At 33.7% G+C, this 15,417-nt stretch overlaps 1 protein-coding gene across 1 annotated transcript in view; it reads right to left on the reverse strand.

Moving 5' to 3' along the window:
• LOC132759454 (uncharacterized) overlaps positions 1-15,417 on the reverse strand; it is a 36,924-nt gene that overhangs the window by 4,732 nt on the left and 16,775 nt on the right. Inside the window, exons 2-4 of the mRNA XM_060751218.1 lie at positions 4,961-5,549; positions 4,192-4,350; positions 2,243-2,491 (exon numbers count right to left, since the gene is read on the reverse strand). Coding sequence (XP_060607201.1) covers positions 2,243-2,491; positions 4,192-4,350; positions 4,961-5,536 — 984 coding nt within the window. The 5' untranslated portion in view covers positions 5,537-5,549. The remainder of the gene's footprint in view (positions 1-2,242; positions 2,492-4,191; positions 4,351-4,960; positions 5,550-15,417) is intronic.

Consider the following 15,417-nt stretch of genomic DNA (forward strand, 5'->3'; position numbering starts at 1 on the left):
TCAATGCCCCTGTGACGTTGACCTTTGACCCGGTGACCTCAAAATCAATAGGGGTCATCTACAAATCATGACCAATCTCAATATCAAATATGAAGAATTTGGGTCAAAGGATTCTTAAGTTATTGGGCGCACACACTTTTTTTAGTCAAGGTGCTGTGACCTTGACCTTTGACCTGGTAACCTCAAAATCACTATGGGTTTATATTTTAATCATGACTTATCTAAATACCAAATATGAAGACTGTAGGTCAAAGGAATTTTATGTTATTGGGGGGACAAGGAAAAACTGACGGACCGCCAACGTCCAACTGCCAAGCTGATTCAAGTATACCCCCCTTACAATTTTGTTTGTAGTGCGAGGGTATAAAAATGATACAAAGGAGTATGTACTGAATTGTGAATTCAACAAAAGACGGTACAGCTAACATTAAACTTTAAGTGTAACCTTCACAATGAAATACAGGTAGTATAGCTAACATTTAACCTTTAAGTGTAACTTTCACAATGAACCAGTATAGCTAACATTTAACCTTTAAGTGTTACTTTCGCTATGAACCAGTATAGCTAACATTATACTTAAAGTGTAACTTTCACAATGAACCAGTACAGCTAACATTATACTTTAAGTGTAACCTTCACAATGAACCAGTATAGCTAACATTTAACCTTTAAGTGTGACTATCAACATGAGAAACCATAGCTTACATTTAATCTTTAAATATGACCTATTTTAAAATCAAAATTGAAACAATTTTTTTCAGCTGATATTCCTTAATACACTTCATATACATTATATGAACCTGGATGCCTTTCCAGTCAAACAGCCACAAGAACGTAATCAACAAGAAAAGTTGAAATACACATATGCTCCATTTCTAGCGCTCATACTATTGGTAAGTTTGAAACTTGCCATAAATAGGTACATGGAAGTGTTCAATTATGGAAACAAGGGAAAGAATAATGACCTACTAGTAATAAACTATCAGTATGTGAAATACCTTGACCTTTGAACAAGTGACCCCATTATGACTCATCCATATGACTGTGTTATATGAAGACTTTTTGATAAGAAGTTTTCAAGATAATAAGCGGAAACCATTCCGCATTTAAGGCCCCTGCGACCATGACCTTTGAGCTTGTGATCCCAAAATCAATAGGGGTCATCTACTACACATGACCAATTATTAATTAGTATGTGAAATATGAAGACTTTGTGATAAATAGTTTTCAAGACAATAAACAGAAACCATTCAAACATTCAAGACCCCTGTGACCTTGACCTTGTGACCCAGAACTCAATAAGGGTCATCTACTAGTTATGACTAATCACTGTGTGAAATAAAAAGAAATTGTGATAAATAGCTTTTAAAGATGAGCGAAAACAATTTTTGACTTTTGATATAGTGACCCAGAAACCAGTAGGTGTCATCTACTTCATATGACCAATGAATATGTCAAATATGAAGACTTTGTGATAAAAAGCTTTCAAGACAATAAGCGGAAGCAATTCTTACACGCAATGTCTCTGTGACCTTTACCTTTGACCTAGTAACCCAAAATTAAATGGGGTCATTTAGTAATTATGACCAATCAGTACCGGTATGTGGAATATGAATACTTTGTGATAAATACAATATAGTCTTCAAGATAATGAGCAGAAACAATTCTAACATTCAAGGCCCCTGTGACATTGACCTTTGACCTAGTGATTCCAAAATCAATAGGGATCATTTACTACTTTTGTTTAATCAGTATGTGAAATATGAAGCCGTTGGGATAAACGCTTCAAGATAAGGACCGGAAATCATTTTGATATTAAGGCCCCTATGGCTTTGACATAGTGACCTCAAAATCAATAGGGGTCATCAACTAGTTTTGGCCAATCAGTATGTGAAATATAAAGACTGTGTGATAAGTAATATTCAAGATAATAAGCAGAAACCATTCTAAAATTTAAGGCCCCTGTGGCCATGACCTTTGAGCTTGTGATCCCAAAATCATTTATAGGGGTCATCTACTACATATGACCAATCAAAATGTGAAATATGAAGAATTTGTGATAAACAGTTTTCAAGATAATCAGCGGAAATCATGTTGGCTTTCGAAGGGCAGACAGACTGACATAAGCAAAGTAATTTACCCCCTCTTTCTTTACAATTATTATATCTTCATCTTCTTAAATGTAAAGATGTTGCATACAGTTGTAACATTTAATTAACAAACAGAAGGAAATTTGTTTTACCTCTTTCTGTTCTGAAACAAGAGTCTCCAAGACTACAAGTTTCTTTTTCAATTCTGCATTCTCCAGATTTTCGTCATTTACTTTGGACACCTTAGTTTCAAGGTCTAATAGCTTGTTCTTCAGATCATCATGTTCCTCTTTAGTTGCAGCACTTTCTGTCGATTTCAAAACTTTTGCCATTTCTTCTTTGATTTGCCTCAGAATCTCTTCAAAACTTTCAGTCGTAATAATAAAATCTTTGTTCTTCAGCTGATTAAAAGAGATCAGTCTTGTTATATTTTCTTTCATAAAAAATGTAGCTATGTAATTAATAATATTTACTCTTCTATATTATATATCAGGTCAAACTTCATTTCAAATTATCCCAATTGCTCTTTTATTTAAACTCTCATACTTTTTTCTTAAATCCACTTTTTTAAGGCAGTATACACTTACCTATGTAACTTATCTGATTCTCAGACATTACTATTTTCTCACTGTTTTCTTATCTATTTCAGCGTAACCAACAAGAGGGTCATGATGGCCCTGCAATCCATCACCTGAATATAGGCCTTTGGGGTAGGGCCAATTTTAGCCAAAGGGCTTTTATTTGAACAATTTTGGTAGACACCCATTAGAAGATGTTTCATGATAAATATATAAGCTCTAGCACTTTAAGGATTTTAAAAGAAGATTTTTTAAGTTTTTACTATACACAGATAATGAAGAACAATGATCATTGTGAAATGAAAATGATCCCCCTCCCTCCCCAATTTTGACCCAAGGGATTTTATTTACACAAACTTGTTACACACTCACTAGAAGATATTTAATGCTTGGAATCTAAACTCTAGCTCTCTGGGTTTTTAAAAGAAGATTTTTTTCAGTTTTTACTCACACAAAAGGAAAATCAATGACCCCCAGTGCAGGGCCAATTTTAACCCTAGAGCTCTTATTTGTACAAACTTGGATGACACCCACTAGAAGATGTTTCATGCTTAATATCTAAGCTCTAGCTATTTTGGTTTTTAAAAGAAGACTTTTTAAGTTTTCATTAAATACATATAGGGAAAATAATGACCCCCTGGGACCAATTTTGACCCTAGGGCTTTTATTTGAACAAACTTGGTACTCACAGTCTAGAAGATGTTTTGTGCATAATATCTAAGCTCTAGCTAATTGTTTTTGTTTAAAGCAGATTTTTTAAAGTTTTTACTATATACAAATAAGGAAAATCAATGACCCCCCCCCCCCCCTGGGCAGGTCTATTTTGACTCTAACTAGATGATGTTTCTTGCCAAATATTTAAGCTCTAGCTCTTTCGGTGCTTTTAAAGATTTTTCAAAAGTTTTTTCTTTCGGTAGCCAAAGCAACCTTAGTTCATCATTGAATTAATTTCACACTTAAGGGTTTGACATGCATGACATGTTGAGGTTCTAATAGGGGTCAAGATATATGCGGGTCACAGATAATTAGAGATACTATCATACAAACATATTGCTGGTTTTATTATCTCAAGAAAAATATCCTTCATACGCTTTTTCAATTTTCGGATATTTCAAGTTAATTTTTTATTGATATAATCCAAACTTTACCACAATATCAGAATTTAGAATTCCTCAATTTCAGAGGTATGAATTGTAAAAATTTTGGGACCCTGAACATTGTTTGGATTTCCAAGTTTTTGGATTTCGTAAGTTAAAAAAAAAAATTAGTTTCACTGCACTTGCAAACTAAATTCTCTTTTATTATAACTTTTATCTTTTGATAGGTATATATGTATTTTTATGTGACTTTATCAATCAACTTATGGAAAGTATTGTTTTGAATTTGACTATTACTTCAATATCATATTGCTTTAAATTCTGTTCCCAAAATTATGTCGTGAATTTAGTGGACTGTTTTCTTAAATCATTATAAGTCGACTCAATAAAGATATCAAACTGACATAATACATTATTTGCACTTACATCTTGAAGTTTCTTCACCGCTATCTGGGAATCTGATCGTTGTAACAGCTCCTTACCATCTTGTAGAACTGCTATCATATCATCTAAGTATGTATTTGCCTCACTTTCTTCCAATTCCATACTGCTTGAGTGGAAAATAGCATTTCTATACTGACGTACCTATTGAATAGAGAACACAGGTTCAATATTGTTCTATGCATATATATATATATACTGTTAAGCAATCAAAATTGTTTTGTTGAAACTTGTTTAGGTAATTACCTTCATAAAAGATGCAATCATAAATTATACCAGGCCTTTTTTCTTACATGTATATATTTATTGCAAATTTGAGGAAATTGTGTCTAAGACTTAGTTGTGAAATTTATTATTTGGGAAAAAATATGCCAGCATATAAGATGTCGGGATATGGATTTTTTGGGATTGGGAAACAGAAGACAAAGTTTGCATTGGGAATGGAGCCTTTATTTGGACCCATGGTATAGGGGAAAATAGGCCTGTACACAAATAGTTCTATATACAAATCTACAATTGTACATGTGTACAGTAAATATTAACCACAAGCCTTGTGAATTGTTACAACAAATTTTGAAATAAAAACGATTGGTGGATTTTTATACATTTGTTGTGAATCTTTAGTGGTGAATTACTTCATTACCTTCGTAGTAAAATTTACATTTTCTCTTTTACTTACTAAATTATACGATTATTATAACATTACAATAGAGCTGATAAAAGATAAGTAAAACATATTTTATAAATGATTTACCTTTGAAAAAAGGTTGTTTGTTCCTGTGACATTGCATCCAATGTGGCTATGAAAATACTGGTTATTTATCATTAGAATTAATAACCCAGTGCAATCAGTTTCACAGGCAGATTGTTTCTGCTCGTACCCTGGAGCATTTATAAAACACTTACAAATGCTCCAAGGATCTGTCACCCACTGTAGAGCATCGCTGTTTTTCCAGTTAGGTGCAGGTGGCGTGGAGGCATGATGCTGCACAATAAAGTCATAGATGGCGCCACATATGTTGTTCGGACAAGCAATTTTGCCCTTACAGCAACAGCTGCATTTTACTTGCCCAAGAGGACAGACTTTGTTTCCAGCATTCCCAGGTACTGGCTTATGGTCTGGCTTGAGAGTTTCAACTTGACAGCCCCCACATGTCACAGTTGATGGTAGTGACTTTATAGACCGAATGTTTTGTAAAATATCCTTATGTTGTTGGTCAGCTATGTCATTACAGAATGGTACCAGTCCCTCCTTTAAATATCCAAGTCCTAAACCAGCCTTTACCCACTGTCTGTATTTTTCCTTCTCTAACTGAAGTTGATGTGCCATCCTGATATTCTATCTAAAAAAACAAAAGATTATGTTAGATTTTATATAAACAAGATATGTTTGTAAAACATGTATGCCCCCTATCAGCAGCCAATTAGTCATGTGATAAGGTTATTATGCATGACTTCTGACCCAGTGATCAAACAATTAAAAAGGATTATCAAGTATCTACTGGTCATGACCTTAACCTTTGACCCCTTGACCCAAAACTCAATAGGGGTCATCTACTGGTCACGACCAATCATCATACAAAGTTTGAAGTTCCTAGGCCTAAGCGTTTTTAGTTAATTGATCAGAAACCGTTTTTACCTTCAAGGTCAATGTGACCTTGACGTTTGCCCACTTGACCCCAAAATCAATAGGTCATCTGCTGGTCATGACCCCCACTTGACCCCAAAATCAATAGGTCATCTGCTGGTCATGACCAATCACCATACCAAGTTTGAAGTTCCTAGGCCTAAGGGTTCTTTAGTTATTGATCGGAAACCGTTTTAACATACAAGGTCAATGTGACCTTGACCTTTGACCCCAAAATCAATGAGGGGCATCAGCTGCTCATGACCAATCACCATGCCAAGTTTGAAGTTCCTAGGCCGAAGCATTCTTTAGTTATTGATCAGAAACCGTTTTACTTACAATGTCAATGTGACCTTGACCTTTGACCCCTTGATCCCAAAATCATTAGGGGTAATCTGCTGGTCATGACAAATCACCATGCCAAGTTTGAAGTTCCTAGGCCTAAGCGTTCTTAAGTTATTGATCAGAAACCGTTTTTACTTACAAGGTCAATGTGACCTTGACCTTTGACCCCTTGACCCAAAACTCAATAGGGGTCATCTGCTGGTCACGACTAATCATCATACAAAGTTTGAAGTTCCTAGGCCTAAGTTTTTAGTTAATTGATCGGAAACCGTTTTTACCTACAAGGTCAATGTGACCTTGACCTTTGACCCCTTGACCCCAAAATCAAAAGGTCATCTGCTGGTCATGACCAATCACCATACCAAGTTTGAAGTTCCTAGACCTAAGGGTTCTTTAGTTATTGATTGGAAAGCATTTTTACCTACAAGGTCAATGTGACCTTGCCCTTTGACCCCTTAATCCCAATATCAATAGGGGTCATCTGCTGGTCATGACCAATCACCATACCAAGTTTGAAGTTCCTAGGCCTAAGGGTTCTTTAGTTATTGATCGGAAACCGTTTTTACCTATGAGGTCAATGTGACCTTGACCTTTGACCCCTTGAACCCAAAATCAATAGGGGTCATCTACTGATCATGACCAATCATCATATCAAGTTTGAAGTCCCTAGGCCTAAGGGTTCTTTTGTTATTGATCAGAAACCGTTTTTACCCAAGAGGTCAATGTGACCTTGACCTTTGACCCCAAAATCAATAGGGGTCATCTACTGATCATGAACAATCACCATACCAAGTTTGAAGTTCCTAGGCCTTAAGGTTCTTTAGTTATTGATCGGAAACCGTTTTTGCCTATCAGGTCAATGTGACCTTGACCTTTGACCCCTTGACCCCAAAATCAATAGGGGTCATCTACTGGACATGACCAATCACCATACCAAGTTTGAAGTTCCTAGGCCTTAGGGTTCTTTAGTTATCACTCGGAAACCATTTGGTCTACGGACCGACGGACCGACAGACCGACGGACCGACAAGTGCAAAGCAATATACCCCCTTTTCTTCGAAATGGGGGCATAATAAGTAATTATGGTCTTGAATTGCAATTCAAAGTCCAAAATACTGGGTAAATATGATATGTGTTCCTAAGAAAAATCAATTACAGGGAGAAAAAAATAGAGTAGAGATGTTATCGATCAGTATTTTTGTATTGATATATCAGTAAAGAATTATCGGCGATACAGCGATATATCAATTGCCAGGCAATATTTAGCTTTCAAGACTTTTTTAATGTTCCATAAGGACACTGACGACTTTATGCAGCTTATTGTAAAGAAACCATTTGATAAAACAAAAAAGATACATAAGCTTACAGTGTATGAAAACTGAACAATTTGTCTATTTCTTTAATCATATAACTATAAATGACAACTAATGACTAGTAACTATAACAGGGTTGTCATTAACATTTTTTGCAGAAGGTTTGTTTTGAACTTGAGGCGGTAATTTCTGTCTTTATCATGCATAACAAAGAGTGTTTTCTTAATTTTGAGGCGGCCCATAATGCATTTGAGACAGGCATTTTGGCCTCCTGCCGCCTCTTAATGACAACCCTGTATAAAGTTTAAAGCATTTTCCATTCTAATTTTATTGTTGTTGTTGCAATTACAAAGTTACGGATTAGGTGAAATCCTGTCCTTGCTGTTCAAAATATACTGGGGTTAAATAAGCAAATTATAGTGTTTAGAACCAGTGAATAATTATTAAAGTTTCACATTTTATAATCGTAATTTAATTAATACAAAGAAACACTGACACAAATTTTCTTGGCGTTTCCCTTTTTAAAATCTGAATTGAGGGGTCTTAACACCCACTTAGCAGACGTGCGAGATTACAACGAAATTCGGCAGTATTTGTTAGAGACACAGGGAGGTAATTTGGTGTGATTTTCATTTTCATTTTGGAAAAAAAATGTTTGACAACATTTGGCATCACAGGGGCTAGTCACTTTATCAAATATTTTACATAATCAGCATATATTATATATACATGTATATGTATACTAAGATTAATATATTTTATATAGTGTATAGCCCATATAGAACATAAAAAAGTTTGCTTCAAGCACCTGTGGTTGGCATTCAATACCCGATATTTAAAAAAAAATGGAATCAATTGTAAACGTGTGACCATATAAATGATTTACAAATATTCATTAATTGAACAAACATTATTTTTTATCCAGTTTCCACTCCTCCATTTGATATGTTCTATAATAAGTTATTTCCACGCACATGCAGTACATGTAACTGCGTGACACACAGAAAATCCCTTCCCTAGTTTGTGGTTATTTATGTAAGTACTTTTTTATTTATGAACCAAATTAAACACGATATATTGAATATAAAATCATTTTATTATTATAAAACACCATATCAAGAAAAGTTAATAAAAAAATAATCAATTTATAAAATATAAGTCATATTTGGTATCTTCTGTCCGCTACGGATATGACTTTTATAGAACGTTATTCGAATATAACTTATAACTTTTTTATTTATGGACCAAATTTAACGATATTTTGCATGTAAAATCATTTTATTATTATAAAACTTCGTATCAAGAAAATATAATAAAAAAATAATTACTTTGTAAAATATAAGTCATATTTATAAAGTCATATCCGAGGATATGAGTCATCTCCGATATTAACACATACCGCATAATTTACCTAGCAATCCGCGACATTCGGAAACGGTTGATTCAGTACATGGGTTAACGTGAAGGACAGAAGATACCGAATATGACTTATAGTACATAAAGTTTTTTCTTCATATGATATTTTATAATAATAAAATGAAATTACATGCCAAAAATGGTTAAATTTGATACTGTAATAACAAGCAATTATCATAGTATTGCAAGCAATCCATAAGTCCCCTACCGGATAGAACCCCATCAGCATTCTGAAGGGCCATTGGCCATTCACTAATGTGTAAATTTTTCTCTATTTTAAGTAAATTTGTTGGAAATGTTCTTTAAAAGTGATCACAGGAATAAGTTTTTATGAACAGACAGACAGACGAACTGAAGGACACTCTAAAGTTAATATTTGAAACATCCCTGTTACCAAAATATAACATTTTAAAAAGCAAATTTCTTAAAGAGGAGATAACTCTGGAATTAAAGATGCAATTTCATAAAAAGTTTCAGCTCTTTTTGACTAGTCAAAAATATTGTTATATTTGCCATGTTTTAAGCCTATTTGTTGCCAAAGCAACCAATATTTTTTCAAAATAGGGGGAACTGATAAGACCTGCATAATCTCAAGATTGCCATCTACCCATATGTCAAGTTTCATAAAAATATTTCCAGTAGTTTTTGAGTTACCACTGGATTCAGTTTATGTGTAAAATTTGCCATATTTTCAGTCTATGTGTTGCCATAGCAACCAGAATTTTCAACATAGGAAGAAAAGAAAAAGACGTGTATAATCTCCAGACTGCCATCTACACATATTACAAATTTCATAAAAATATTTCTATTACTTTTTGCGTTAACACTGGATCCAGTTTATGTGTAAAAATTGCCATATTTTCAGTCTATTTGTTGCCATAGCAACCAGAATTTTCAACATAGGAAGAAAAGAAAAAGACGTGCATAATCTCCATACTGCCATCGATCCATGTATCAAGTTTCATAAAAATATTTCCAGTACTTTTTGTGTTATCACTGGATCCAGTTTATGTGTAAAATTTGCCATATTTTCAGCCTATTTGTTGCCATAGCAACCAGAATTTTAAACATAGGAAGAAAAGAAAAAGACGTGCATAATCTCCATACTGCCATCTATCCATATATCAAGTTTCATAAAAATATTTCCAGTACTTTTTGCGTTATCACTGGATCCAGTTTATGTGTAAAATTTGTCATATTTTCAGCCTATTTGTTGCCATAGCAACCAGAATTTTCAACATAGGAAGAAAAGAAAAAGACGTGCATAATCTCCATACTGCCATCTATCCATATATCAAGTTTCATAAAAATATTTTCAGTACTTTTCAAGTTATCGCGGGATCCAGTTTTGTGGACGGACGGACTGACGGACTGACAGACAGACGGACAGACGGACGGACAGAGACAGAAAAAACCTAAAGTCCCCTCCGGTAAACCGGTAGGGGACTAATAAAAGTCATATCCGTAGCATGTTCTAACTTAAATAAAAGTCATATCCGTAGCAGAAAGAAGATACCGAATATGACTTTTTAAGTAACATATTTTGCACGCTTTGTATAAAAGTCAAATCCGTGGCGGATTGAAGATACCGAATATGACTTGTTGTTTTCAAACTTGTTTCTTTTATTTTTTTATTTATTTTTTGGTATTTTTTTTGTCACATAATTAATAAAGTTAAAATAATAATACATGCAAAAAATCGTTAAATTATGCCGGTAAATGAAAAAGTAACAAGTTATATTCGTTGCATGTTCTAAAAGTCATATCCTTGGCGGAACTTATATACGTTGAATATTCTAAAGAAAGGATTGAAGATACCAAATATGACTTATATTTTATAAAGTTTATGATTGTTTTTCTTGATACCACTTTATTTAAAATATAAGTCATATCCGGTATTAAAAGTCATATCTGCGGATATGAGTCATATCCGGTATTAAGTCATACCTGGTTATATGTTGCTTTTTTTGTGTGTTTTTTCTAATACATCGTATTATATTATTAATATATCGTTCTTTTTATCACAAAATAAACAGCAGTGATTTTTTTTGCTGTATTTTACAGCCGAATAAAGGCTGTTTCCCCTAGCCCAGAATAGGTATATTTTCCCCTAAAAATGCTAATATTTTCCCTAAAATGCCTCGTGCTCTTCCTTACCAGAACCATGACTTAACAGCATCCAGACTTCCCGAAATACGTCGGTCCGACGGACATGTCCGATAAATTTTGATCAGGTCCGACGTTTTTGTATTCCGGATCGGTCCGAATGTCCGACTTTTATCCAAGCCCCATGTATACAAAATGGCGTCGCTAAAGCTGCCAAACCTGGGAAAAACGAAAATCTACGTCAGAGGAGCGCGCAGAACAGCAATAAAAGGATGAAAAGAATAGACCTGAGACAAAATTTAATGAAAAATGGAAGCACGATCATGAATCGTTGGTGTATAACAGGGAGGAGATGAAAATGCACTGTACGGAATGTGCCGAATTTTACGGCGAAAAAATTAAAAACAAAAAGTGTCTTAGAAATACAAACACAAGTTTTTCTTTGATTTTGATCAATTTTATTTGGTCTGACAGATTTCGTTTCGGTCCGACAGATTTTCATGGTTTGTCAGACCGAATGTCTGACAGTTTTTTTTAACTTTCGGGAAGTCTGAGCATCTGACTTATATTTGCTAAAAGACGGAAAGCTATCTCTAGATAGATAGCCTCTGCTATGTACCATGCATGTTAAATTGAATTGATATAAAAAAAATTTCATAAAACTGAAAAATGTGTGGGTGTGTGGTAGTCCAACTAATTAGACTTGTCAAAGAGACACCGAGATAATTTTGGACGGGCGCTGTCTTTTTCCAAGTCCAACCACGAACTGCATTTTTATGCACGGACGCTTCCCAATTAGAAGTTGTTGGGAGCGAAAACTAAAAAAGTTACAAATAAACGGTCTACATTACCTGAAAGAGAACCGTTTTTTATGCAAGGTTTCAAGTTATCATACTTTAAAGTCGAACACAAGTCTAAATATTCCACTTTAACTTTTTAAATCGTTGAAAATTATTGTAAGCGGCCATATTGGAAAATGACGCAAGCGGTGACAGGGTAAAACAGGGTAAAGTTGTAAAATTTCCATGGTGTAACACAGGTATCGGCGGCAATCGATTGAATTTGTCAAGCTTTATAATATAATTTGTTTAAGTTATTTATTATGAATTATGCAGGAATAACTTTTTTTCACAAAAAAATATTTCAGCATTAAAAATAAAATGTGAAAAGGATATTCTGATAACCTTACTTAGATGTCCGACGTCAGATCATACTGCATTTTAAAAGTCCATTTAAATTGTCAAATTAGAAATTGTAATGTCGGATTTTTTAACATCTGTGATCATAAGGTGAAATTTCTGAACTGCCTTTTTATTTTATAACCCTGTCATGATTTCGCACATATGAAAATACAATGTAATTGTAAGTACATCTTAATGAATTATAAGTATACTATACATAATGAAGCAAAGAAGAATTTCAATTTATATTAAACTCCCTATCAATTTCTAGTTTATTATCTTTAAAAAAATTGAGGACAGTTGTGTAGGGGAAGAAGTTCAAAACAACCAAAAATAACTTTAAATTCTGAGAAAACTATCTTAAAATTTCAAACTATAAAATGGAATTTCAGACAGTCCTCAGTAAAATGCAATTGTCGAACAGATATGACGGGGTTTATGATAAAAACGCAGCAAGCGGAAATTTAGTGACCCTTATTTAAGACGTAGAATAGCATAACAATGTAAGACAGATGGGAGAAATAGTCTGATTAGATTACTGTAGTCGTCTGTTAGAACGACTGTCGCAAAATGACACCAAAACCTATATCCATTTAAATTCCATGTTATCTAGTTCCCGCTTTTCATTGAACGGCACCTCAAATGTGTTGCATTAAAAGTTCCATGATTACCGCCGTATTTTGTACACATCTGTGGGTGTTGATTAAAATTTCTACATTATTATGTTTAAGTGATGAATTCTGTTGAAACCGGCGGATGGAGCACATGTACCTACCAGAGCCGTCTTTGGCACCCATGTGTATTTATGTTTCGGTTTTGCAGTTTCAGGCGTTTTTTTGGTGTTTTTTTTTGGAGGGCGGATATGTGGATAAATATAAAGAAATACAGTACAGCTCAAGCAATTTTTCCTCTTTCCACTCAGTCACCGCGGACACTTTTAATGGCAAACAGAAAATCGCGGGGGGCATACTATAGTATGCCACGGTGACAAATCACCACTGACGGGTAGTAAAAAAACCCTGCAATCTGCGGTGGAAAATCACAGAGATTTGCAGTGATCAATTTGCATATACACGTAAATGTTCATCTAAATGTACAACGTAGTCTTCTTTTAAAAAATCAAAAAGACTTACATTGTGACTGATGATTTTAATCATTCAATAAAATTATTTAATTAGCTCGGCGATATTAATGTACATTTACCGGGGAAAATCACATCACAAAACAGTTCAATGAAAAAAGTTTCAAGAAAACGGAATAACAAATAATTAATGAAATCGGTCAACACTTTCAAGAAAACTAAATGCTGTGACATTTCTGTGTAAAAAGTTGAAAGGATAGCTAGAACATTTAAAATTTTTTTTTTTTAGAAATTCTATTCATACTGGAAACAATAAACGCCACTTATTATATAATATACATGTACATTTAATAGCGGCCAATCTTAAGAAGGTGTTAAATCCAATCAAGGAATTAATTTATTTATTCTTTGCTCAAGTCCAATTAATTAAGCAATTTTTACCTACAAAAATTAAGCAATTAGCACATACACCTAATAGTGCAGCCGTGGACTAGTTCATGTACATAATTATATATAATAGTTTAACAAACCTTTCCTTAACATATGTTTTTACGTAAACTTTGCAAGATGTCATCAAAAGCCACATTTTTTTGTCGTATGGGAAAATGCAATTAAGAAGGCGAGAATTACTTCTCCATAATGGTGAGGTGTGTGTCGTAGAAATAAATTAGAATCTATCTCATTACTAATAAATATTATACAAATACAGTAGTCCACGGTATGCCCTATCTAAAAAGTTAGATCTGTGATCATGATGAAATAAACATATTTGTTACATCTTTTTTTCAGATCATAACCGTAAATGCGACATTAAATATTTAAAATAGAGAAATGTTTAGTTCAAAAGTAAATTTGTGTGTATTATATGCTATGACCCACTTAATCTTTAGTTCACATCAATATTTGGAGGAAAGGAAATTAACACACGTAAATTTAACAGAAAAAATCGTTTAAATGGATCAAAGAAATACATGTAATTGAAAATTCTATGATTGTAGCACTGTAAAATTAGAAAGATTAAAATGGCTTAAAGCAGTTGAAATTAATTATGTTAAAAGTTACTACATATTAGGGTTTTAATTTCACACGCAAATCATTAAATTTTGTAATTATTTGCATACGACAGATGTAACGTCGTTTAAATACATAACATAAAGATTTTCTTCTATAAAAAATGTGTTTGAGTTCATTATATTTTACAGACATACAGTAATAGTAATAAATGTCCCCGTGTTATAAATAAACTAATGGTCACCCGAGAGAGCGAAATACCGCTGCAATATTTCACAGTGATCCACGGTGACAATATCCCGCAGCGCAAACTTCCCCCGATCGAGTGGACAAGCGGAAAGTCACAACTATCGCAGGGACATCGCGGTGACAGTCCACCCATAAACAAATCGCTGGGATCGGCGGACTTTGGAAAAAATGCTTGAGCTGTACTGTAATGGTAACATACAATGAAATCAAAATCAAAGAAAATAAATAAATGAATGATTAATAGGACCATTAAGTAAACTGGCACAGTGGTAGGGGATAAGAAATTTGGGGAAGGGGGAGGGGGCGGAATAAAGAAATAAAACTAGGGGCAAAGGGAAAATACTTACCATAGACGAGAAAACAACAAGGGACACAAACAAAAGTGTCACCAAAACAGTATGAAACAACAAGACATACACCTTATACATGTATAAGTCTCTTAATCTGCTCATTTGAAAATTCTTATCTTCTCAATGACTTTTTTTTAATATGCTCTACTTAAAATTTATTTCAATTAAAATATGTGACCCTTCCCTTATAGTTACACAGCATATGGCTGGATCACAGTAAAGTTCCTATTTTAGTAAATTAATAAAGTATGTCAAGAAGACATTTAACTTTATCAGTAGGTTTAATATGGTATTATAATATATATCAGCAATAGGTGAAAAAGAATTCCTTTATTTCTTTTACATTCTTAATTGTCATTTAAATATGCATGTATAAATGAAGTCAGTATTTTATCGGCAGTCATTAGCAGTAAACAAGAAGGCAAACCATCTATTGATAAATGTTGAGTACATGTATTAAAACATTTAAAAAATATTAAACAACAGTACTTGCACGGAGCCTATTTGCTACCATTGTATTTTAGGTTTAACA

The sequence above is a fragment of the Ruditapes philippinarum genome, unplaced genomic scaffold (assembly GCF_026571515.1).
Source record: "Ruditapes philippinarum isolate M1 unplaced genomic scaffold, ASM2657151v2 ctg11736_1_1_1_1, whole genome shotgun sequence".
In the NCBI taxonomy this organism is placed as follows: domain Eukaryota; kingdom Metazoa; phylum Mollusca; class Bivalvia; order Venerida; family Veneridae; genus Ruditapes; species Ruditapes philippinarum.